Below are 22222 nucleotides of genomic sequence, written 5' to 3' on the forward strand. Positions count from 1 at the left end.
CGTGCGGCGGCATACCACTTCAGGGAGCAGCGCGTGCTGCTTCAGGAGGGCGATGGCTACGAAACCAGGTCGCTGATTGCAGTGCGGGCAGGCACAGCAGGAGGGGCGAAGGAGCGGCAAGAGTCCGTAGAGGGAAGTGACTGGGGCCGAGGAGAGGCGAGGGCCCAGGGGCAGCATGGGCCAGCCCACACTGCGATGTGTGTATGCACGCTCGGACTGTGCAATAGAGCTGGTCTCCAGTTAGTCTTGGGTAATCCTTGCCACTGGACCAAGACCTAGCTTTGTCAAGCCCGTGTTGTGGCTGGTGTGCAACGGCCACCACACGTTTTTAAAAAAATAAATAAATAAAAATCCAAGCACAGGCATCTTCCATCCTTCACGATGTAGTTCGGGATCTGGAATGTTAGGTCCTTCATTAAAACATCTGTGAACTCATCCCTTTTTGGCGTTGAAGCAAGTCATCCTCGCTTTGAGGGACTGCCTATAATATCACACAGGTACTTTGGGCGCGAATAAAGATGGATTAGGTTTACACCTGACGCAGTTTACAGTAACAAGATTTGAGTCATTACATCTCGATCTCGTAACTTTTTTGGAGAAAGGCAGGACTTTAAGGGCTCAATTTCCGACACCATTCTGCGCTGTTTTCTTTGTGTCCGCTGTTTTTATTGGAGCAAACTAAAATCTGCAAGTTTCGGCAACATTTTTGCGCTATCGTAAACTACTTATGGACGATTTTTGTAGTTCCCGATTTTTTGACGTCCCTGGGGATGCTGGCTGCCGGCAGTGCCATTTCTGGCCATATAAGCGAGTTTGACCAACTAGGATCTTTTCAAAAATGGCGCAATGCACCGTTTTGAAAAACCTTACGTGAACTTAAAATCGGCACAGAACATAGAGTTCCACGGCCCGGGATAGCGGGGAGTGGGCCATTCGACCCGGGATAGGAGCGGCACGGGGTGGGGGTGCCTTTTGGCCCGGGAGAGCTGGAACACCGGGACTCTACAATTGCTTATGTCTTCCTGCATCTTATGTTTCACTTTGCAGCCTCAGCCCTTCAGTGTGTCCCTCATTACCTCAGTTTATCGGCGCATCTTGAGCTCCACCCACAGTGCTTAAGGTCTATGTGCGCTGCTCCAAAATGAAAGTTTATTCCGCCGAAACGTACAACTTTTTTTTGGCGCAGTCGGCCACTAAAAAATCGGATGTAACTCTACAACTGCGCTAAAAATCGGCAATGTGGATAATTGGTCCCTTAGTCTTTGCTTTGTTAATATGAAAATCTCCATGTATAGTGTATATCCAGAAATTGTTATCGGTCACGATAGTTTTTGTACAGTATCTGTTTTGACTAAAATCAAATAACTAGGAACTGCACAACAATCAAAACTGAAGAGAATTAACATTGAAAGAAATGGAGGATAAATATCTTGTCTGGTGTTTAGGCAGAATAATACACTGAGGTAGATTTTCAATTTGGAAATGAAAATTGGAGCATTTCAATACCGAGCAACCGATCATGATGCCAGTATCACGTCTGTGTAGCAAGTTGAAAATCTACCCCACTGTGTGGCATTAATTGCATAATTCATAAATGGTTATGAATTATAAGCTGTCATAAGTGGTTGACCTTGCGTAAACCATCATAAACTTGATGTGATCTGTTTATTTCATACAATTAATACAAAGCCTTTTTCTTTCTCCCTTTTTGAGTTTAAATTTGTTTTTACTTGGCTTTTTGCCAATCTTGGGTGTACTTCATGCAGATTTTGTAAGAGCCCAGTTTTTTGAGAAACCTATCACAATGCTGGTTTCATTTTAGATTGGGTTTTGGTTTATGTCCAGATTGCTATTACTTTTATGTCAAATTTGTCACACAAAGTATTGAGTCTACATATTAAATTAGTTTAGCTGTCTTATATTTTCTTGTATAGTTAGATTTTTTTTTTGCACTTCTCCATGAGATCAAATGAGGATATTGTGAAAATACAGCAATTAAGGTCCCAAATAAAAATTCTCCGAAGGGATGATCTGTCTTTTAAGTTTCAAGAGATTGAACTGAATTAGTGAATTTAATTACCTGCACAGCAAGACGGTATGAAGTAAAATGCAAATGCACGTATCACCGATGTCAGAATTACTCTCTAGATTTTAAATTGCAATCCATAAATCTTTGACCCTCTCTTCCACAATAAATACCCTGTTCCTTCCCCTTTGAGCAGTGTCATTATAATTATCACAGAGAGAAAATAAAATGAAATTACCAGCTGCTCATCCTGTCGGATTAAATGAAAACCTAATGATAACAAGACTTCTCTGACACACTATTTATAAAGGTTACCTTTTAACTAAACTAGCCTGTTCAATGATTCTGTCAGGCTTTGTCTTGTGTGTTTGTTTTCATGACCTATAATTGGCAATGATTCTCAAATACATATTTATCATATTTTCCTTATAATGCAGCTGTTCCAAAGTTTGAGTAATTTATTCTCTGCTATAAACCAGTGTGTATCTGAAGTGTTCTGTGGTTTTTCTAATCACGGTTAATGATTGCTGAAACTAAATTGCTACCTATAGTAAATATTGGCTGAAATTCCACACACAGTTTTAACTAGTGGTTGTGATATTTCGTTTTGCTTGTAAGAAAAGTTGAAGCTTTTTTTCTTTTTTGCTTGACAATGTTGACTGATCCAGAAGCTGCAAAACAAAACAATTTCCTGAGTTTTATCAACCTGTTGCTAAAAATAGTGGCCTAGAAATTCAGGTCATTTGCACCTCCCTTTAGGTGCAAATTACTTTTCGTCCAGGTGCCGTTAACAACTCTCGCTAAATTTGGTAGGAGTTTAGCTATGGCGGTAATCTGTAGCGCCTTGATCCACTGTATTGGCGATGAGGACATCATGACCGTACGCAGAGCCCCATTAGCGCCTGGACCCTAAATTGGGTTTCGCCTCATTAAGCTGTGTCGGGCGATGACAGCAACAGCTTTCGGGGACGCATAAAGGGTGGCCGGCCGCTCGTGGGCTCAAGTTAAAGGGAAGGTGTCCTGCTTTTTTTAAATTGAAAAAAAATGTGTCCGATTTTGTCGTGCACCCCATTGCCGCTTTGAACGTGGGGTCTGTGCTGCGATTGTTGGCACCCCGGCTCTCCGGTGGTCCAGGTAGGACCCTTTTGTTGCTGCATAGTATGCAGCTTGTGACCTTCCCTTAATTAAGAGAAGATCCCCTCCTACATAGAGACATAGAAACATAGAAAATAGGTGCAGGAGTAGGCCATTCGGCCCTTCGAGCCTGCACCACCATTCAATATGATCATGGCTGATCATGCAACTTCAGTACCCCATTCCTGCTTTCTCTCCATACCCCTTGATCCCTTTAGTCGTAAGGGCCACATCTAACTCCCTTTTGAATATATCTAACGAACTGGCCTCAACAACTTTCTGTGGTAGAGAATTCCATAGGTTCACAATTCTGAGTGAAGAAGTTTCTCCATCTTGGTCCTAAATGGCTTACCTGTTATCCTTAGACTGTGTGACCCCTGGTTCTGGACTTCCCCAACATCGGGAATATTCTTCCTGCAGCTAACATATCCAATCCTGTCAGAATTTTATATGTTTCTATGATATTCCCTCTCATTCATCTAAATTCCAGTGAATATAAGCCTAGTCGATCCAGTCTTTCTTCATATGTCAGTCCTGTCATCTCAGGAATCAGTCTGCTAAACCTTCGCTGCACTCCCTCAATAGCAAGAATGTCCTTCCTCAGATTAGGAGACCAAAACTGTGCACAATACATGGCAGTGCTACACAGCCCAGTGCGTAGCGCTGTACCCCGCTCCCAAATCGTCCACCCCAGAAAGGAAGTGGAGCACTTTATTTTGGGCTCCACTTCCTTCCACAGGCGTTAACCGCAATTTCTCGTGGGAGGCGAGATTTCTGAGCCTGGCGCCAAGTGTCGCGCCTCGCGAATGTTACAGCCTCCAAATGGTGCAGAGCCCTATTTCCTCTTCCCTTCCCCCACCCCGGCCAGTTTATTATTAGCATGTATGGGAGATGGAGGGCTGCTAGGAAACCATAGAATCATACAGGACAGAGGGAGGACATTCGGTCCATTGTGTCTGTGCCGGCTCTTAAGAACTATCCAATTAGTCCCACTTTTCCCAAAGCCCTGCAAATTTCTCCCTTTCAAGTACATCTGCAATTCCAAAAACAAAAAAGTTTTTCTTTGTTCTGTATGTTTCTATGGAGGATGGTTTAAAATATGAAAGTGCATGGGGACATTAAAGGGTTTGTCCTTAAGTTACATACCCTCTTCCAATTGCTTAATCAGAATTTCTGTTTAAATTTTACTTCAAATAGAATATTACAACAGCTAATTAGCACCCTCATTTCCATGCATCCTACTTACATAGTTATATAGAATATATAGCATCGAAACAGGCTTTTCGGTTCAACCAGTCTATGCCGGCGTTTAGCTTCACTCGAGTCTTCTCCCATCCTTCCTAATCTAACTCTATCAGGATAACCCTCTTCTTTTCTCCCTCATGCTTACTTAGCCTCCCTTTAAATGCATCTATACTATTTGCCTCAATTACTCCGTGCTGTATCGAATTCCACATTCTCATCACTCTTTGGGTAAAGAAGTTTCTTCTGAATTCCCGATTTGATTTCTTGGTGATTATCTAGTATTGATGGCCTCTAGATTTGCTCTTCTCCACAAGTGGAAACACTCTGTCTGTATCTACTCTTATCAAAAGGTGGCAAGAATTTTAGGGGAACAGTGAGAAAAGGGTGAGGGAGGAAGTGGGAATGAGCAGGAGAGAAAGGGGAGAAGAGTAATAGCCAGGGAATAGGACCTGGGGAAGGTGAAGAGGAGGGAGGATAAAGAGGGTCCAGGCAGAGGGAGATGGGGATTGGGAGGGATAGTGGACAGGAATCATAAATGGGTCAGAACAACAAAAGATGCTACCCACCCACTCACCTCCCATTTCAATACAACGAAGAAAAAATGAGGGAAAAACAGAACAGGATAAGCAGAGAATGAGAAAAAGCAACATAAATATCATAATCAGGTAATAAGAAAACATAAGAAATAGGAGCAGGAGTAGGCTATATTGCATCTTGAGCCTGCTCCGACATTCAATAAGATCATGGCTGATCTGATCATGGACTCAGCTCCACTTCCCCACCCACTCGCCATAACCCCTTATCCCCTTATTGCTCAAGAAACTGGCTATTTCTCTCAAATTTATTCAATGTCCCAGCTTCCACAGCTCTCCGAGGCAGCAAATTCCACAGATTTACAACCCTCTGAGATAAGAAATTCCTCCTCATCTCTGTTTTAAATGGGCAGTTCCTTATTCTGAGACTGTGTCCCCTAGTTCCAGTCTTCCCCCATCAGTGGAAACATCCTCTCTGCATCCACCTTATCAAGCCCCCTCATAATCTTACACGTTTTGATAAGATCACCTCACATTCTTCTGAATTCCAATGAGTAGAGGCCCAAGCTTACTCAACCTTTCCTCATAAGTTAACCCCTTCATCCCTGGAATCAACCTACTGAACCTTCTCTGAACTGCCTCCAAAGCAAGTATATCCTTTCGTAAGTATGGAAACCAAACCTGCACGCAGTATTCCAGGTGTGACCTCACCAATACTTTATATAGCTGTAGTAAGACATGCTTGCTTTTATACGCCATCCCCTTTGCAATAAAGGTCAAGATACCATTGGCCTTCCTGATCATTTGCTGTACCTGAATACTATCCTTTTGTGTTTCATGAACAAGTAACCCCAGATCCCGCTGTACTGTGGCACTTTGCAATCTTTCTCCATTTAAATAATAACTTGCTCTTTGATTTTTTTCTGCCAAAGTGCATGACCTCACATTTTCCAACATTATACTCCATCTGCCAAATTTTTGCCCACTCACTTAGCCTGTCTATGTTCTTTTGCAGATTTTTTGTATCCTCCTCACACATTGCTTTTCTTCCCATCTTTGTATCATCAGCAAACTTGGCTACGTTACACTCAGTCCTTTCTTCCAAGTCGTTTATATAGATTGTAAATAGTTGGGGTCCCAGCACTGATCCCTGCAGCACCCCACTAGTTACTGGTTGCCAACCAGAGAATGAACCATTTATCCCGACTCTCTGTTCTCTGTTCGTTAGCCAATCCTCTATCCATGCTAATATATTACCCCCAACCCCGTGAACTTTTACCTTGTGCAGTAACCTTTTATGTGGCACCTTGTCAAATGCCTTGTGGAAGTCCAAATACACCACATCCACTGGTTCCCCTTTATTCACCCTGTTCATTACATCCCTAAAGAACTCCAGCAAATTTGTCAAACATGACTTCCCCTTCATAAATCGATGCTGAATCTGCTTGACCGAATTTTGCTTTTCTAAATGTCCTATTGCTTTTTTAATAATGGTCTCCAACATTTTCCCAACCACAGATGTTAGGCTAACTGGTCTATAGTTTCTTGCTTTTTGTCTGCCTCCTTTTTTTAAATAGGGGTGTTACATTTGCAGTTTTCCAATCTGCTGGGACCGCCCCAGAATCCAGGGAATTTTGGTAAATTACAACCAATGCATCCACAATCCGTGCTGCTACTTCTCTTAAGACCCTAGGATGCAAGCCATCAGGTCCAGGTGATTTATCTGCCTTTAGTCCCTTTATCTTACTGAGTATAACTTCCTTTGTGATTGTGATAAAAGAGACATTGTATCCTCTGTCTTATTATGTGCCATCCCACAGGAGATCAATATGTAAATATTGTTTTCTCTTTAATTATCCAGAATTTGTTTTAGGTTTTTTATGATTAGGAAGGAACAGTATGTACTTATTGTCCTGCATTTTGCTGTCGGAGACTTCCTGCGGTTGCCTTCGACCTGCATGAGATCTACAAACTTACCTGCTGGAGGTTCTGTGACTTGCGGTCCTTCTATGCGTAGGTCTGAGTAGAGGTCCATGTATCCCAGGAGCGCAGGCACTTCACAAGCGCCCCTAAGATTACGTGGACCGGCCCAACCAATGAAAGTATTGGGATCCCTATTCATGCTTATGGTGAGTTCTGTTTCTGTAGAACTGCCGTAAGTATGACTGGGAATACCCCCCAAAACACACACACACAAATAAAAAACATTACATTAAAATTTATTAAAATACAATTTAATTAAATATTTTATACAATTTATATTTTAGATTTTTTTTAATGTGTTATAATGTGTTAAAAATAATGGACAGGGTTTTTAATATATAAATGAGTGATAACATTTTGGGCCCAAGTTTCCACATGTTTTGCGCCTGATTTTTAGGAGCAACTGGTTGAGAACGGACTATCTTAGAAATCGCAATACTCCACATTTTTTTTTCTGCAGTTCTAGTCAGGTAGAACAGTTCTACTTTGGAACAGAATTTTTCTTCAAAAGGGGACGTGTCCGGCCACTGACGCCTGATTTCAAAGTTTCCACAGTGAAAACGTACTCCAAACTAACTTAGAATGGAGCAAGTGAAGATTTTTGTAGAACTGAAAAAAACCTGTCTACACATTAAAAAATCAGGCGCAGGTTACAAATTAGGCGTCCAGAACGAGATGGGGGGGGGGGGGGGAGGGAAGGGAAGTCATTAAATTCTACAATAAATCCTTATTTATACTTCTACAAATTTTATACAAATAAATCCAACCTGAATAAACATTTATAAGCAAAGAAAAGATTAAATAAACCATCTTCCTACCTGTGTGAAAGTGCTTCAGCCAGCCTCACAAGTTCGTTCCCGACGGCAGGGGGGGGAGAGGAAGACGTTCCCGACGGCGGGCCCGACTGCAGCGGGGGGAGGGGGGGGGGAGAGGAAGGAAGACGTTCCCGACGGCGGGCGGGCCCGACCGCAGCGGGGGGGGAGAGGAAGACGTTCCCGACGGCGGGCCCGACCGCAGCGGGGGTGGGGGAAGATGTTCCCGACGGCGGGCGGGAAGGAGACAGTGAGAAGGCTGCAGGAAGCCTCAGTGCTGATGGCAATGTGCTTTTATTAAAAAATGTTCAAAAATTAAACAGCTACAAAGAACTACAAAAATTGCCGAGTGCCAATGTTTCCTTCATACTGCGCGTGCGCGAACGCTCCAATGCGCACACGCAGGGTTGCCGGCAGGAAAAATACTATTTTAAATAGTACCCGCCCCCTCCCACTTACAGAATCGGCACGAGTGTAGCCTCCGCCCCCCTGGGCGCCGCGCCAAACGGACAAGGAGCTGCAGGGCTCTCCAGAATCGTGAGTTTTTTTTCCGGTGCCGTTTTAGGCGCGAAAAACAGGCGCCCAGCTCCGAGGGACGCCCTTTTTTTATCGTGTGGAAAATTGGGCCCTTTATTTTTCTATTTTTTAAAACTCTTGCGCGTAAGAATTTCAAGGGCATTCGCTGGGCAGTAGTTGGGCAAATAGCCCAACATTCTGCCCGCAGAGGCCCTTTTTTGGATGCGTGTGATCTGGCAAGAGGATTCTTGACAGATCCTAAGTTCCGGGTTTCGGTGCATACGCAGTGCATGCCTAAACCTGGAACTTGCTGGGCCCCTACGGGCATGTGCGCACCTCGTACGTATCCCTGGGAGCCGTGAATTCAGCCCTATTATTAAATTACTCTGTGCAACTGGAATATGATAACCATATAACTAGTGTAGCAACAATTTCATGCTTCTGTCACACCTATCAAATGCTAGCAGGCGCATTATTAACATTTTACAACCTACTGCTAGATTAAGGTACTCTACAGATTGTGTGCAGCATTGTGTTGCTATTGTTCCTTTTTATGATGAAAGCAAAAGAGTACAAGAATGGGATTTAATCCCTGTACAGCATTCCTGTTTTAACCCTTTCATGCAATTGCTGATAGCTACCAGCTGGGAAACCTGGAAGCTGAACTTTGCTTCTATCAAGCAGTATCATCATACAATTCAAAATTCAATGTTCATATACAGTAAGTGCTATTTTGATAACTGGGGTGAAAGAGAGTATTTTTTTTGAAAAGTGCACTGTAGAGACTTAGTAAATCATTTATGATCACAGCAGGCATTTGCAGCTTGTCTGCAAGAATGCTTATTATTAAAGGGCAAGCCATGGGCAGCTGAGCTAAACAGTGCAGTTAAGAGTGTTATGTTTTTTGAATACAAGCTCTGGAAAAGGTTAATAGCGCAGAGATAAAAAGTATTTTTGAAGAGCAGTTTTCACTTTGTAAATGGAATACAAATGTAAAGGCACACCATGGTTATTGAATCTGCTAAGCCTGTCCTGGTAGGGCTGAGTTGCTTCTTATCTGGAAAGGTTTGTGTGAATATGCTGATGTTTCTGGATTGCCAGATGGATTTAATTGCTTTAAATCATGAGACTATAAAAGTAGTAATTTTAGGATTGCTACCAGTGCCACGTGCTAGTCAGAGTAGGAATCGCAGGATAGCTCAGATGAATATGTGGCTTGAGGATTGGTGCAGAAGGGAGGCATTCAAATTACTGGGACATTGGAACCGGTTCTGGGGGAGGTGGGACCAGTACAAACCGGACGGTCTGCACCTGGGTAGGACCGGAACCAATGTCCAAGGGGGAGTGTTTGTTAGTGCTGTTGGGGAGGAGTTAAACTAACATGGCAGGGGGATGGGAACCTATGCAGGGAGATGGAGGGAAATAAAATGGAGGCAGAAGCAAAAGATAGAAAAGAGAATAGTAAAAGTGGAGGGCAGAGAAACTCGAGGCAAAAAACAAAGAGGGCCACATTACAGCAAAATTCTAAACTGGCAAAGTGTGTTAAGAAGACAAGCCTGAAGGCTCTCTGCCTCAATGCGAGGAGTATTCGGAATAAGGTGGACGAATCAATTGCACAGATAGCAGTTAACGGATATGATGTCATTGGCATCATGGAGACATGGCTCCAGGGTGACCAAGGCTGGGAACTCAACATCCAGGGGTATTCAACATTTAGGAAGGATAGACAGAGAGGAAAAGGAGGTGGGGTGGCGTTGCTGGTTCAAGAGGAAATTAATGCAATAGTAAGGAGGGACATTAGTCTGGATGATGTGGAATCAGTATGGGTGTAGCTGCGGAATAGCAAAGGGCAGAAAACGCTAGTGGGAGTTGTGTACAGACCACCAAACAGTAGTAGTGAGGTTGGGGACAGCATCAAACAAGAAATAAGGGATGTGTGCAATAAAGGTACAGCAGTTATTGTGGGCGACTTTAATCTACATATTGATTGGGCTAATCAAAGTGGTAGCAATGCGGTGGAGGAGGATTTCCTGGAGTGTATTAGGGATGGTTTTCTAGACCAATATGTCGAGGAACCACAACTAGAGAGCTGGCCATCCTAGACTGGGTGATGTGGAATGAGAAGGGACTAATTAGCAATCTTGTGCGAGGTCCCTTGGGGAAGAGTGACCATAATATGGTAGAATTCTTTAAGATGGAGAGTGACACAGTTAATTCGGAAACTAGGGTCCTGAACTTAAGGAAGGTAACTTCGACGGTATGAGGTGTGAATTGGCTAGAATAGACTGGCAAAGGATACTTAAAGGGTTGATGGTGGATAAGCAATGGCAGACATTTAAAGATCACATGGATGAACTTCAACAATTGTACATCCCTGTCTGGAGTAAAAATAAAATGGGGAAGGTGGCTCAACCGTGGCTAAAAAGGGAAATTAAAGATAGTGTTAAAACCAAGGAAGAGGCATATAAATTGGCTAGAAAAAGCCACAAACCTGAGGAATGGGAGAATTCAACAGAGGAGGACTAAGGGTTTAATTAAGAGGGGAAAAATAGAGTACGAGAGGAAGCTTGCAGGGAACATAAAAACTGACTGCTAAAACTTCTATAGATATATGAAGAGAAAAAGATCAGCTAAGACAAATGTAGGTCCCTTGCAGTTGGATTCAGGTGAATTTATCATGGGGAACAAAGAAATAGCAGACCAATTGAACAAATACTTCGGTTCTGTCTTCACGAAGGAAGACACAAATAACCTTCTGGATGTACTAGGGGACAGTGGGTCTAGTGGGAAGGAGGAACTGAAGGATATCCTTATTAGGCAGGAAATTGTGTTAGGGAAATTGATGGGATTGAAGGCCGATAAATCCCTGGGGCCTGATGGTCTGCATTCCAGAGTACTTAAGGAAGTGGCCCTAGAAATAGTGGATGCATTGGTGATCATTTTCCAACAGTCTATCGACTCTGGATCAGTTCCTATGAACTGGAGGGTAGCTAATGTAATGCCACTTTTTAAAAAAGGAGGGAGAGAGAAAACGGGTAATTATAGACTGGTTAGCCTGACATCAGTAGTGGGGAAAATGTTGGAATCAATCATTAAGGATGAAATAGCAGTGCATTTGGAAAGCAGTGACCGGATCGGTCCAAGTCAGCATGGATTTATGAAAGGGAAATCATGCTTGACGAATCTTCTGGAATTTTTTGAGGATGTAACGAGCAGAGTGGACAAGGGAGAATCGGTGGATGTGGTGTATTTGGACTTTCAAAAGACTTTTGACAAGGTCCCGCACAAGAGATTGGTGTGCAAAATCAAAGCACATGGTATTGGGGGTAATGTACTGACGTGGATAGAGAACTGGTTGGCAGACAGGAAGCAGAGAGTCTGGATAAACGGATCTTTTTAAGAATGGCAGGCAGTGACTAGTGGAGTGCCGCAGAGCTCAGTGCTGGGACCCCAGCTCTTTACAATATACATTAACGATTTGGATGAAGGAATTGAGTGTAATATCTCCAAGTTTGCAGATGACACTAAACTGAATGGCGGTGTGAGCTGTGAGGAGGACGCTAAGAGGCTGCAGGGTGACTTGGACAGGTTAGGTGAGTGGGCAAATGCATGGCGGATGCAGTATAATGTGGATAAATATGAGGTTATCCATTTTGGGGACAAAAACACAAAGGCAGAATATTATCTGAATGGCAGCAGATTAGGAAAAGGAGAGGTGCAACGAGACCTGGGTGTCATGGTTCATCAGTCATTGAAAGTTGGCATGCAGGTACAGCAGACGGTGAAAAAGGCAAATGGTATGTTGGCCTTCATAGCTAGAAGATTTTGTGTATAGGAGCAGGGAGGTCTTACTGCAGTTGTACAGGGCCTCACCTGGAATATTGTGTTCTGTTTTGGTCTCCTAATCTGAGGAAGGATATTCTTGCTATTGAGGGAGTGCAGCGAAGGTTCACCAGACTGATTCCAGGGATGGCTGGACTGACCTATGAGGAGAGACTGGATCAACTGGGCCTTTATTCACTGGAGTATAGAAGGATGAGAGGGGATCTCATAGAAACGTATAAGATTCTGGACTGGACAGGTTAGATGCGGGAAGAATGTTCCCGATGTTGGGGAAGTCCAGAACCAGGGGCTATAGTCGTAGGATAAGGGAAAGGCCGTTTAGGACTGAGATGAGTAGAAACTTCTTCACTCAGAGTTGTTAACCTGTGGAATTCCCTGTCGCAGAGAGTTGTTGATGCTAGTTCATTGGATATATTGAAGAGGGAGTTAGATATGGCCCTTATGGCTAAAGAGATCAAGGGATATGGAGAGTAAGCAGGAAAGGGGTACTGAGGGAATGATCAGCCATGATCTTCTTGAATGGTGGTGCAGGCTCGAGGGGCTGAATTGCGTACTCCTGCACCTATTTTCTATGTTTTGTTCAATTGCTACATATTGTAGATTTTGGTAACCTAGCAAAGGAACGATGCGCACCATTTTATGGCCCCAAGTTTCCACACGCTACAAAACGGGCGCCCCTCCGAGCTGGGCGCCCGTTTTTCATGCCGAAAACGGCGCCTGAAAAAAAACGTGCGATTCTGGAGCGCCCTGCAGCTCCATGGCAGCTCGTGCCGATTTTGTAAGTGGGAGGGGGCGGGTACCATTTAAATTAATTTTTTTCGTGCCGGCAACGCTGCGTGTGCGCGTTGGAGCGTTCGCGCACACGCAGTGTGAAGGAAACATTGGCATTCGGCCATTTTCTTTGTAGCTGTTTAATTTTTGAACATTTTTTAATAAAAGCACATTGCCCGTCCATGATCATCACTGAGGCTTCTTGCAGCAGTGAGAAGGCTGCAGGAAGCCTCATAAGTTGAGGCAGCCGTTTCCCACGGCCTCCACCCCCCCCCCCCCCCCCCCCCCGCCGTCGGAATGGCTACCTCAACTTCTGAGGCGTCCTGCAGCCTTCTCACTGCCTCCTCCCCCAACCCCCCTGCCGTCGGGAACGACTGCCTCCTCCTCCCTGCCTCCCCCCTGCTGCGGGAACGACGCCACACCGCTGAGCTGACTTTAAGCCTTCCACCTCAAGTGGAAGGCTGCACAAATGCCTGCTTACTGCCTGCCTGCCCCTCCCTCCCGTTCGCGGGAACGACACCACACCGCTGAGCTGACTGATCCTGCCTGAAGCACTTTCACACAAGTAGGAAGATGGTTTATTTAATCTTTTCTTTGCTTATAAATGTTTATTCAGGTTGGATTTATTTGTATAATATTTGTATAAGTATAAATAAGGATTTAATGACTTCCCTTCCACCTCGTTCCGGATGCCTAATTTGTAACCTGCACCTGATTTTTTAAAGTGTAGACAAGGTTTTTTCAGTTCTACAAAAATCTTCACTTGCTCCATTCTAAGTTAGTTTGGAGTACGTTTTCACTGGAAACTTTGAAATCAGGTGTCAGTGGCCGGACACGCCCCATTTTGAAGAAAAAATTCTGTTCCAAAGTGAAACTGTTCTAACTGACTAGAACTGCAGAAAAAAAAATGTGGAGAATTGCGATTTCTAAGATAGTCCATTCTCCACCAGTTGCTCCTAAAAATCAGGAGCAAATCATGTGGAAACTTGGGGCCTATTTGTTATATTAAGGTAATAAACAAGCTTTTGAAGCAAGTATAAGTTGACGGTAAACCGTAGTGTAATTGTCAGATCCAGAATAAGCTAAAGCAGAATGCAGTGGCTTTGTCTATCTGCTTTGTAAATGAAATTAAGGTGCACTTTGAGGGTAGATTCCTGTCTTTGGAGTCACTGTGTGCTGCAGTATTTTAGTTAGTGAAGGCAGTCTTGCAACTTTTCTTATTTATTTCTTACCCACCAGTTTCGAAGATGCTTTGGATAATCAACTTCAAATCACATTCCCTCTGTTGCTTTGTTCCAAGAAATGGCCTCCTGTTATTACTTTTACACCTAAACCTCATAATCTTGTACAAAATGGCTCTTAAACTCTGGTCCTTCATCTGAGTCTCACACATTTCTCCTGCCACACGTCTGACTCCTCACCTGAATCATTGAAAAAAATAAAATGACCTGCAGATAAATCTGCAGAAGACCTGTCAGTTAGTCCAGTTAAATAGCTCACATTATGCTAGCTGACAGTCACATAAACCACTACCGCATTCACATCATTTTGATATTCAAGGCTTGGAGCATTTAATCCTTTGACCTCACACAGCTTAACATTATCACTTCTGTCGTGCCAGAATGTGCACAAATTGGCTATCGTGTATGCGTACATAACCGTGATTGCACTTCAAAAGTAATTCCTTGTCTGTGAAGCATTTTGGGATATCCTGATGTCATGAAGGGTGTGATATAAAATTAAAGTTCTGAACTTACTTGGGAGGTACAGGGACAGAATTGCAGTATTTTAATCAATTCTAATTAATATAATATAGAAAGTAAATATCACTACATCTTCTTGGAGTTTCAGTTATTAACCATGTGGTGACAAATTATGACTGGGACGGTATTGCTCTGAAGTTTAAAATTTGACCTTCAAGCTTTCATCCTTCATTATTGAATTGTATTTAACATACATGCCAACTCTCTTTTTGACAGACAAACGTTTTGAGGGCTCAGTCGCATGTCTGGATCTATGGACCAAAATCTGTGATCTGGCTATTCTGCCCATTTTCTATGAAACCTCTAACCGCTGCTTTAAAAGCTGAAGTGTTTGAACAAAGCTGCACACTGGACAGGGACAAGTTCCTACCCACAGTATGTTACTGTGTTCAATCACTTTACCTTTTAAAGCAGCAGCAACAAGACTTCTGTTGCCGTTCAGTTGGGCACTGGTGGAGCTGGCAAAGGGGATTAGAGAAAATGTAAAACCTGGGATCAGTGCTGGGACGAGCACCGTGCCAGTGTAGATTAGAAACTGGAGAACAGTGCTTTCATATCCCTGTTTTCTTTTACCTTCAGTAATCTAGAAATGCTTGATGTATCTGTAGCTTCCGATACAAGCCTGTATCCTCCTGCTATTTCAGTATAATTATTTATTTTTGAATTACCACATTTTGAACGCTGTCAGTTTTTTGAAGCTGTTGGTTAGCATTCGGTGACGTGTATGATATTTTTACACCAGAATGCATTACTCTACATTGAGCTATAGTAAACGACTGAAGTTTCAACACTTTGCCATCCAGTTGATCAAAAGCAAATTTAAATTCTTCAAATCTATACATTAAAGGGGAATCTGCCAATGTAATGTAAACTCAATGGTGTCTTTGCAATGGGTAAAAAAATCAAAAATGTGCAGATGTCTCTTGAACACAATTAGGACAACACAAAAACTGATAATGGTGTATGTTTCTAGTACAAGTTTCATCATTTGCTCTACTATCTTTGTCTGTCCCTGGCATATACCACCAATTTATATGTTACTTGCAGGTTATGAACACTACAGTTCATTTATTTTAGGTAATTTAACTAGAGATACCATATTAGCTACAGTTTGCATGCTGAACCATTATTTATTAACCTCCCAGAAGGGCGTATGGCAGTTGATTGACTCTGACTCTGCCTTTGACTGTCTGTAAACATGTTTAACTTTCCTACTGTTTACCGTATCATTTTGATTTCAGTAACATTTTCCTCTTTGGACCAGCTTCAACTATGACAGTTTGAGGGAAGTGTTTAATTTTTCTGCAGTGAATTATTAATTCTCCAGAGTGAAGTTTTACCCACCAAGCAGTCCAGTTAAAGTAATGATTTATGACTAAGCATAATCTCTGTGAAGCAGAAAGCACACGCGATCCGATTATAAGTGCACAATACCAGATCCTATGAAAGGCTTTAACTTTGTCAAACATGTGGAGAGATTGAGTAGACTAGGCCTATATTCTCTAGTGTTTAGAAGAATGAGAGGTGATCTCATTGAAAGATACAGCATTCTTACAGGGCTTGATAGGGTAGATACAGGGAGGATGTTCCCCCAGCTGGGGAGTCTAGAACCAGGGGTCACAATCTCAGAATAAGGGGTCGGCCATTTAGAACTGAGATGAGGAGAAATGTCTTCATTCAGAGGGTGGTGAATCTTTGGAATTCTCTATCCCAAGGGCTGCAGAGGCTCAGTCATCGAGTATATTCAAGACGGAGATAGATTTTTGAATATTAAGGGAATCAAGGGATAGTGCAGGAAAGTGGAGTTGAAGTAGAAGATCAGCCATGATAATGAATGGCCTAATCCTGCTCCTAATTCTTATGGTCTTGTGTCTCTTTATTGCCTCTGGGTTGTGCTTTAATTTTTTCTGCATCTCAATCCTACTTGCTTGTATTATGGACCACTGCTGTACTTGCCACATTGCTAAAATGTGACCTGTTTCAAGTACATGCTTCTTAACTGATCAGTATGTCGCCCATTGGCAGGAGGTGTTTGAGTGAAGTAACTAACCTTTAAAAGGGGAGGCTGGTGTGCATTTCATGGATAGATTATTTGAAGAACTGAGACTTCAGTTAAAATAACACAGCAGAAAGAGCGAAAGAATTTTCATACCAACAGATTTCTGTAGGCAGATCTAGGTTGCAACAGAAGTGGTACACTTTTTCGATAGTTGATTTGAAAAGAAAGAAATAACTTAGTTGTATAGCAACTTTCATGACATCGGTATGCCAGAGCCAATTAAGTATTTTTGAAGTGGAGTCAGTGTTGTAATGTTGCAAATGAAGTAGCTAGAAATTCGTTTTTTGGTGATAGCGGTATTTTTTGGCAAAAAATGCCGCTATGACTCCGCTACCCGCTACGAGGCCTTAAAATTTGGGCTTCAGTTCACCCAGCGGTAAAAATCGGTGTTGAACGAGGATTTGTGGCGCAAACCGCAAATTTTCTGCAACTTTTCTCCGAGGTCGATACCGCTGCGAGTTGGACCTTGGTCGGGGGGGGAAAAACACTCCCAAAAAATAAAAAATCACAAACATTCACAAGACACTTAACTATTGAATCGCTGCAAAAGAATTAAAAAATAAAACTTTAACTTGCCTTTTTTGCAGGTCTTCATACCTACCGCTGTTCCAAGGGCTGCAACGCAGGTTTTTCCCAGGCGTTTTTTTTCTTCCTAACTACAGGTGTGCATGGAGCTAAATTTTTGGCGGAAGCGCAATTTCGAGTCTTGCACACCGGTGGTCCTCTCCCCAGCGGTACTTAAAAACCACTGGCGCAGAGAAGACTTCTCCGAATTTGCCGTTTTTCACCAAAAACAGCGAAATATCACCAAAAAAACGGGTGCAAGGTAGGCGAATTTTTAGTCCACAAACAACAATGAGATAAATGACCAGATAGTCTGATTTTGGTGATAAATGAGAGATAAATGTTGGCCAGGAAAACTTCCATTTTTTTTGCAGTGTCATGCGATTTTTTTACATCCACCTTAGGAGGCAGATGGGCCTCGGTTTAACGTACCATGAAAGATAGCACCTCCAACTTGGCAGCACTTCCTCATTCATGCACAGATTTGTCAGTCTAGATTACATGTTGAAATGTCTGGAGTGTGGCTTGAACCCACAACTTTTCTGACTTAGGCAAAAGTACTACCACTAAGCCAAGGATGGTATATTGAAGAGCAGAAAGCACATCGGGATTAGAAATCAAAGATATTCCAGAAGGTTAAATCTGAAGAAAATAAAGAAAACAAAGATAATGATGGAAATTGCGATGATAGGAAAAACAAACAAGCCTATTAAAACAAAAAGTGGAAAAAAAATAATTATATTGTGCATGACTGAGTGACTGTAAGACTGACTAGGTAAATATATAGCTCTATGTGAAGTTGTTGTAATCATCAGCAACAACCTGCAGTTATATATAGTACCTTTTTTAATATAGAAAAATGCCTCGACATTTGAGGTATAAGGGGAGAAATGCACAAGCAATGTTTAGATTTTTTTTTAAACTATGGATGAGTAGGTAGTTCTAAAAATCCTCCACTATAATTGAATGTATCTGTGTTGGAATGTTTGTTTAAATCCTGTATATAGCTGCACAGTACAAATTCCTTACCCTCCCTTAACCTCAACCACTGTCTGTCCCACCTGTGGCAGGGACTGTGGCGCTCGTATTGGACTGTACAGCCACCTAAGGACTCATTCTAAGAGTGGAAGCAAGTCTCCGAGGGACTGCCTATGATGATGACAAATTCCACAGAAATCCATTTGACGCAAATCATGTTTTTTTTTAAGGTTTTCTTTGTTATGGATTTGAAAATTGCAATACTATTGAGTTAATTTATCTGGAAATAAACTAATATTGCTTCTCCCAACCATCATAAAAATCAAATTTCTTAATTTGAATTCTCCAGCACATAAGGTGGTCTTTTATTTTTCTCTTCTCTTCCGCCCAGCCCCCACCTATAGCTTCTAAACTGATTATTCCATGTTAAACTCTTGTGTTTATTCTGCGCTTTGATGGAACTGTAGTATTTGGTTGCCTCATAATACATGAAGTGAGATGAAAATTTGTAGATGTAGAAATTGTATTAAAATTGCTACGGTACTTTCTCAGTTATATTAGTTTTTTTTGTATTTTACTTAACTGCTGTATGAGCTTAATAAGAATAAAAGAACATATTTTGTAATTTAGGATTTAAATTAAAAGAAAATGCAGCCAGTATTGATTTAGGTTCTAATTTTACAATCGATAAATTATTTTGTGGTCTTGTAGTTTCTTTTAATTTGTTAACTTTCCTTCTGGTGCTTAACTTTTCACTTGCTGTTACCTCGTAATCATTTTTGTCTTAATTTTTTCAAACGACTGCCCACAAATATTATTTTTATTTTTCAATGATGCACCTTTTGCCAAATCTTTCACTGAAGCAACACTCATTCTCCTTTCGTTGTGTAACAACGATTTAACATTCTGATTATGAATCAGACTTTTTTATTAACAAAATTATACGTTTACTGCAAATCACAAATTTGATGTCACTGCTGCTCTTCATAATCTGTTTTCTGAATGGTTCTGCGTATTAACCACTTTGTGCAGTTATGTATTGATCCTATGCAATGTGCTTTTCTTATCGCTCCCTCCTATTCATAATCATGCAGAATATTATGGACTACATGAATCTGATCTGGATAAAGTTTTTCGACTGCCTACGACAACCTTCATTGGAGGAAATGAACATGCAATTTCATTGCGTGACATCATAAAAGGATTAGAGGTCAGTACACGATTGTCAATGTAAGAATGTTTTACACTCTAAACCAGAATGGCCTTTCCTTTATTTTTTTTGTTGAAGTGGGTCACCATGCTTTGTAGTCTGGTAGTTAACTGTAAAGCTAGCCATGTCTGACCTTCAATGTGTGCCCTCAACGCAATTCCTCGGAGACCATTCTGTTCATCAAATTACCTTATTGTTCCTGGGTTCTACCTTGTATTTTTCTGTGACTGCCACAGTCCAGGATACAAGCGAGTAATCTGCCTACCATTTTCGGGTAGTTTTTGTGCTGAAACAACCAAAAAAAAAGCAACTGCACTGGGAGCATCCTGACCATCAAAAAGTGGAACCGTCAGCCACTGCGAATCCGAGGCATCAGCAGGACAGTTAGCCGTTCCGAGTCCGAGACACCGGTGGGACCATCAGCCGCTCAGAGTCTGAGATTCAACTACACCTTCCACACTGGCGCGATGTTGCTATACACCCGTACGTGAGCAAAAATCACCCTTCAGAAGAGAAAAGGAGAAAATAGGGACCGAGGGTATTAAGAGTATGCGCACCAGCAAAATGTTTAACTTGAAAAGGCTAAATGCTTGAAATTTAATGTTCTTGTCAAATGTAAAATGCAAAAAAACACAGTTGCTTCTTTGACTCTCCCCATACCAAGGCAACTTAATATCGAACAAGACATATACATGGGTAGATCAGTGGGAATAGAGCTGTTCTATGATTAGCAGTTGATGAGAGTAACTTTTGTGTTTCTGTCATCTACCTTTGCTCAGCAGTCAGAAGTCTTCTATGTGAGCTCCAAAGGACCATTTCTGGCAATTTAAAATAGTACTTTAAAATATATTTTGTAGACCTCCAGTTTCTAGTAGAATAGTTTCTGTTTAGTTCTCTAGATAGACTGCAAGATAATGTTTTAATAACCCTTTTTTAGATGTCTTTGGCGTAAGAAAACTGTTTAGGATGACTGTGCTACGGTTTCCATGCTTGTGTTAACTTGCATATGGATTATCGTCTTCTATTCAGCACCGACCTTTTCCCATCGAATACTGTACATTTTAATGATGACATTGCCACCTTGGTGCAAGTGGGTGAAAATGTTTATGTATAGTTTAATTTTCTTTGAATCAGGACACTTACTGTAGGCATATTGGCTTGGAGTTCATGTTTATAAATGATGTAGAACAGTGCCAGTGGATCAGAAAGAAATTTGAGACTCCAGGAATCTTGCAATTTACCAACAAGGAGAAAAGAAGGCTGTTGGCTCGGCTGGTCCGTTCCACAAGGTATGAACTAAATATATTTTGTTTCATTAATAAAAGTATTTTAATATTTCAAATATATAAATCTGTCTAACACAAGTTTCTAACTCCACTGTCACTTCTTCTTGCTTAAGATAGTTTTAGCTGAAGTATGTTGACTGTATTGAACTTATTTATGACTTATTTTTGCTTCTTTGGAAGTAAGTCTTTCTTCAATCTTGCATTAGCAAATACCTCGAACTTTATATAAGATTGTATTGCTGTGCTACTTAAATTATACCAGTGGATTTCTTGTGGCATTCATAGGTAAATTTGCTATATTATAGCAATAGATGAACCAATGTTGCATTTTTTCATACTTACAGTGGTCTTGTAGCTTGAACATTACCGTGGTTTGCCTATTGCAGTAAGATAGTAAATTTTCTGTCACTATATGCATCAGATACTATGGGCCCAGGAGTTGCTCCTTTTTTTTTTGGAACAACTAGATATTTTTGAGGTCTCTTAAAAATCACAATTCTGCCCATTTAATTTGCTCCAGTGTAAGTGAGTTAGTTAGGTTTTTTTTAAAAGTTTTTTTTCCAAAAGGGGGCGTTACCAGCCACTTAAGCCTGTTTTGGCCACTTAAGCAAGTTTAGACAGCTAAAAGTTATTTCAAACTAACTTAGGCCAGCGTTTGTGGCCACTTGTGTCCACACAGAAAAACCTTGTGGTGAGCTAAGAAATCAGCGCAGGTAAATACATTTAAAGCACCAAAAACAAATAAAAAAAAAATACAAGGAAGCTGAGAGGACCTGCACTAACACCAAGACCTTAAAAAAGCACTAAACAACTAGATTAAACATAGATTGGTAAACTAGCAAATACATTATAGCAAGTCCTGTAAATAAGAGTTTCAGCCAAACTATTTTACAGTGTTCCTTTTGAAAGCAGATGAGTAAACTTGAATGTAAATCAATCAATCGATCGATCGATCTACCCTCAATAAAGCTTTACTGCAGAAAAACACTAGCAGCTCGGTACTGTTGCACAGAGTCTATAACCGTCTCCTGCCTGGCTGCCGATCAAATGGACAGTCTGGCTGATGGGTGGGAGGGACCTCCAGCTACAGGAGACTGCAGTCTGGGACCCTTGGGTTTGGTCCCCAGTACTGGGAAGGGAGCATCAGCCCTGGTCGGCGACTAGAAAGGCTGGGGGGATGCCGTCAATTAGGAGACCTTGGGAGGCCTGTGTAGGTTGTGGGGGAGGGGGGAGGCCTGTGAGGGGGGGGGGGGGGGGGGCGGGTGCAGGGGTCCCTGGCCATGCTGAGTTCTTTGACTGATTTTGGCCTCCGACGCATCTCCCTGGCTGTCGGGTGGGTAGGCCTGCGGCTCCAGGCCATAGCTGGCGTCCGCTATCTGGAGGGGAGCTGACATCGGGAAGGGTGGAGGGAGGCATATCCGACCGTGGGGGGGAGTCGGCTGATTACAGGGGTCTGATCATGGGTGGTTTACAGGTAAGCTTGGTGGGCCAGAGGTAGC

General features: G+C 42.0%; 1 protein-coding gene across 3 annotated transcripts in view; it reads left to right on the plus strand.

Annotated features, from left to right (window-relative positions):
* LOC139234868 (2-oxoglutarate dehydrogenase-like, mitochondrial) overlaps nucleotides 1-22222 on the plus strand; it is a 115405-nt gene that overhangs the window by 42128 nt on the left and 51055 nt on the right. For all 3 annotated transcript variants that reach the window (XM_070865665.1, XM_070865664.1, XM_070865663.1), the window contains exons 5-6: nucleotides 19322-19437; nucleotides 20572-20726. In XM_070865665.1, coding sequence (XP_070721766.1) covers nucleotides 19322-19437; nucleotides 20572-20726 — 271 coding nt within the window. The remainder of the gene's footprint in view (nucleotides 1-19321; nucleotides 19438-20571; nucleotides 20727-22222) is intronic.

The sequence above is a fragment of the Pristiophorus japonicus genome, chromosome 22, assembly GCF_044704955.1.
Source record: "Pristiophorus japonicus isolate sPriJap1 chromosome 22, sPriJap1.hap1, whole genome shotgun sequence".
Taxonomy (NCBI): Eukaryota; Metazoa; Chordata; class Chondrichthyes; family Pristiophoridae; genus Pristiophorus; species Pristiophorus japonicus.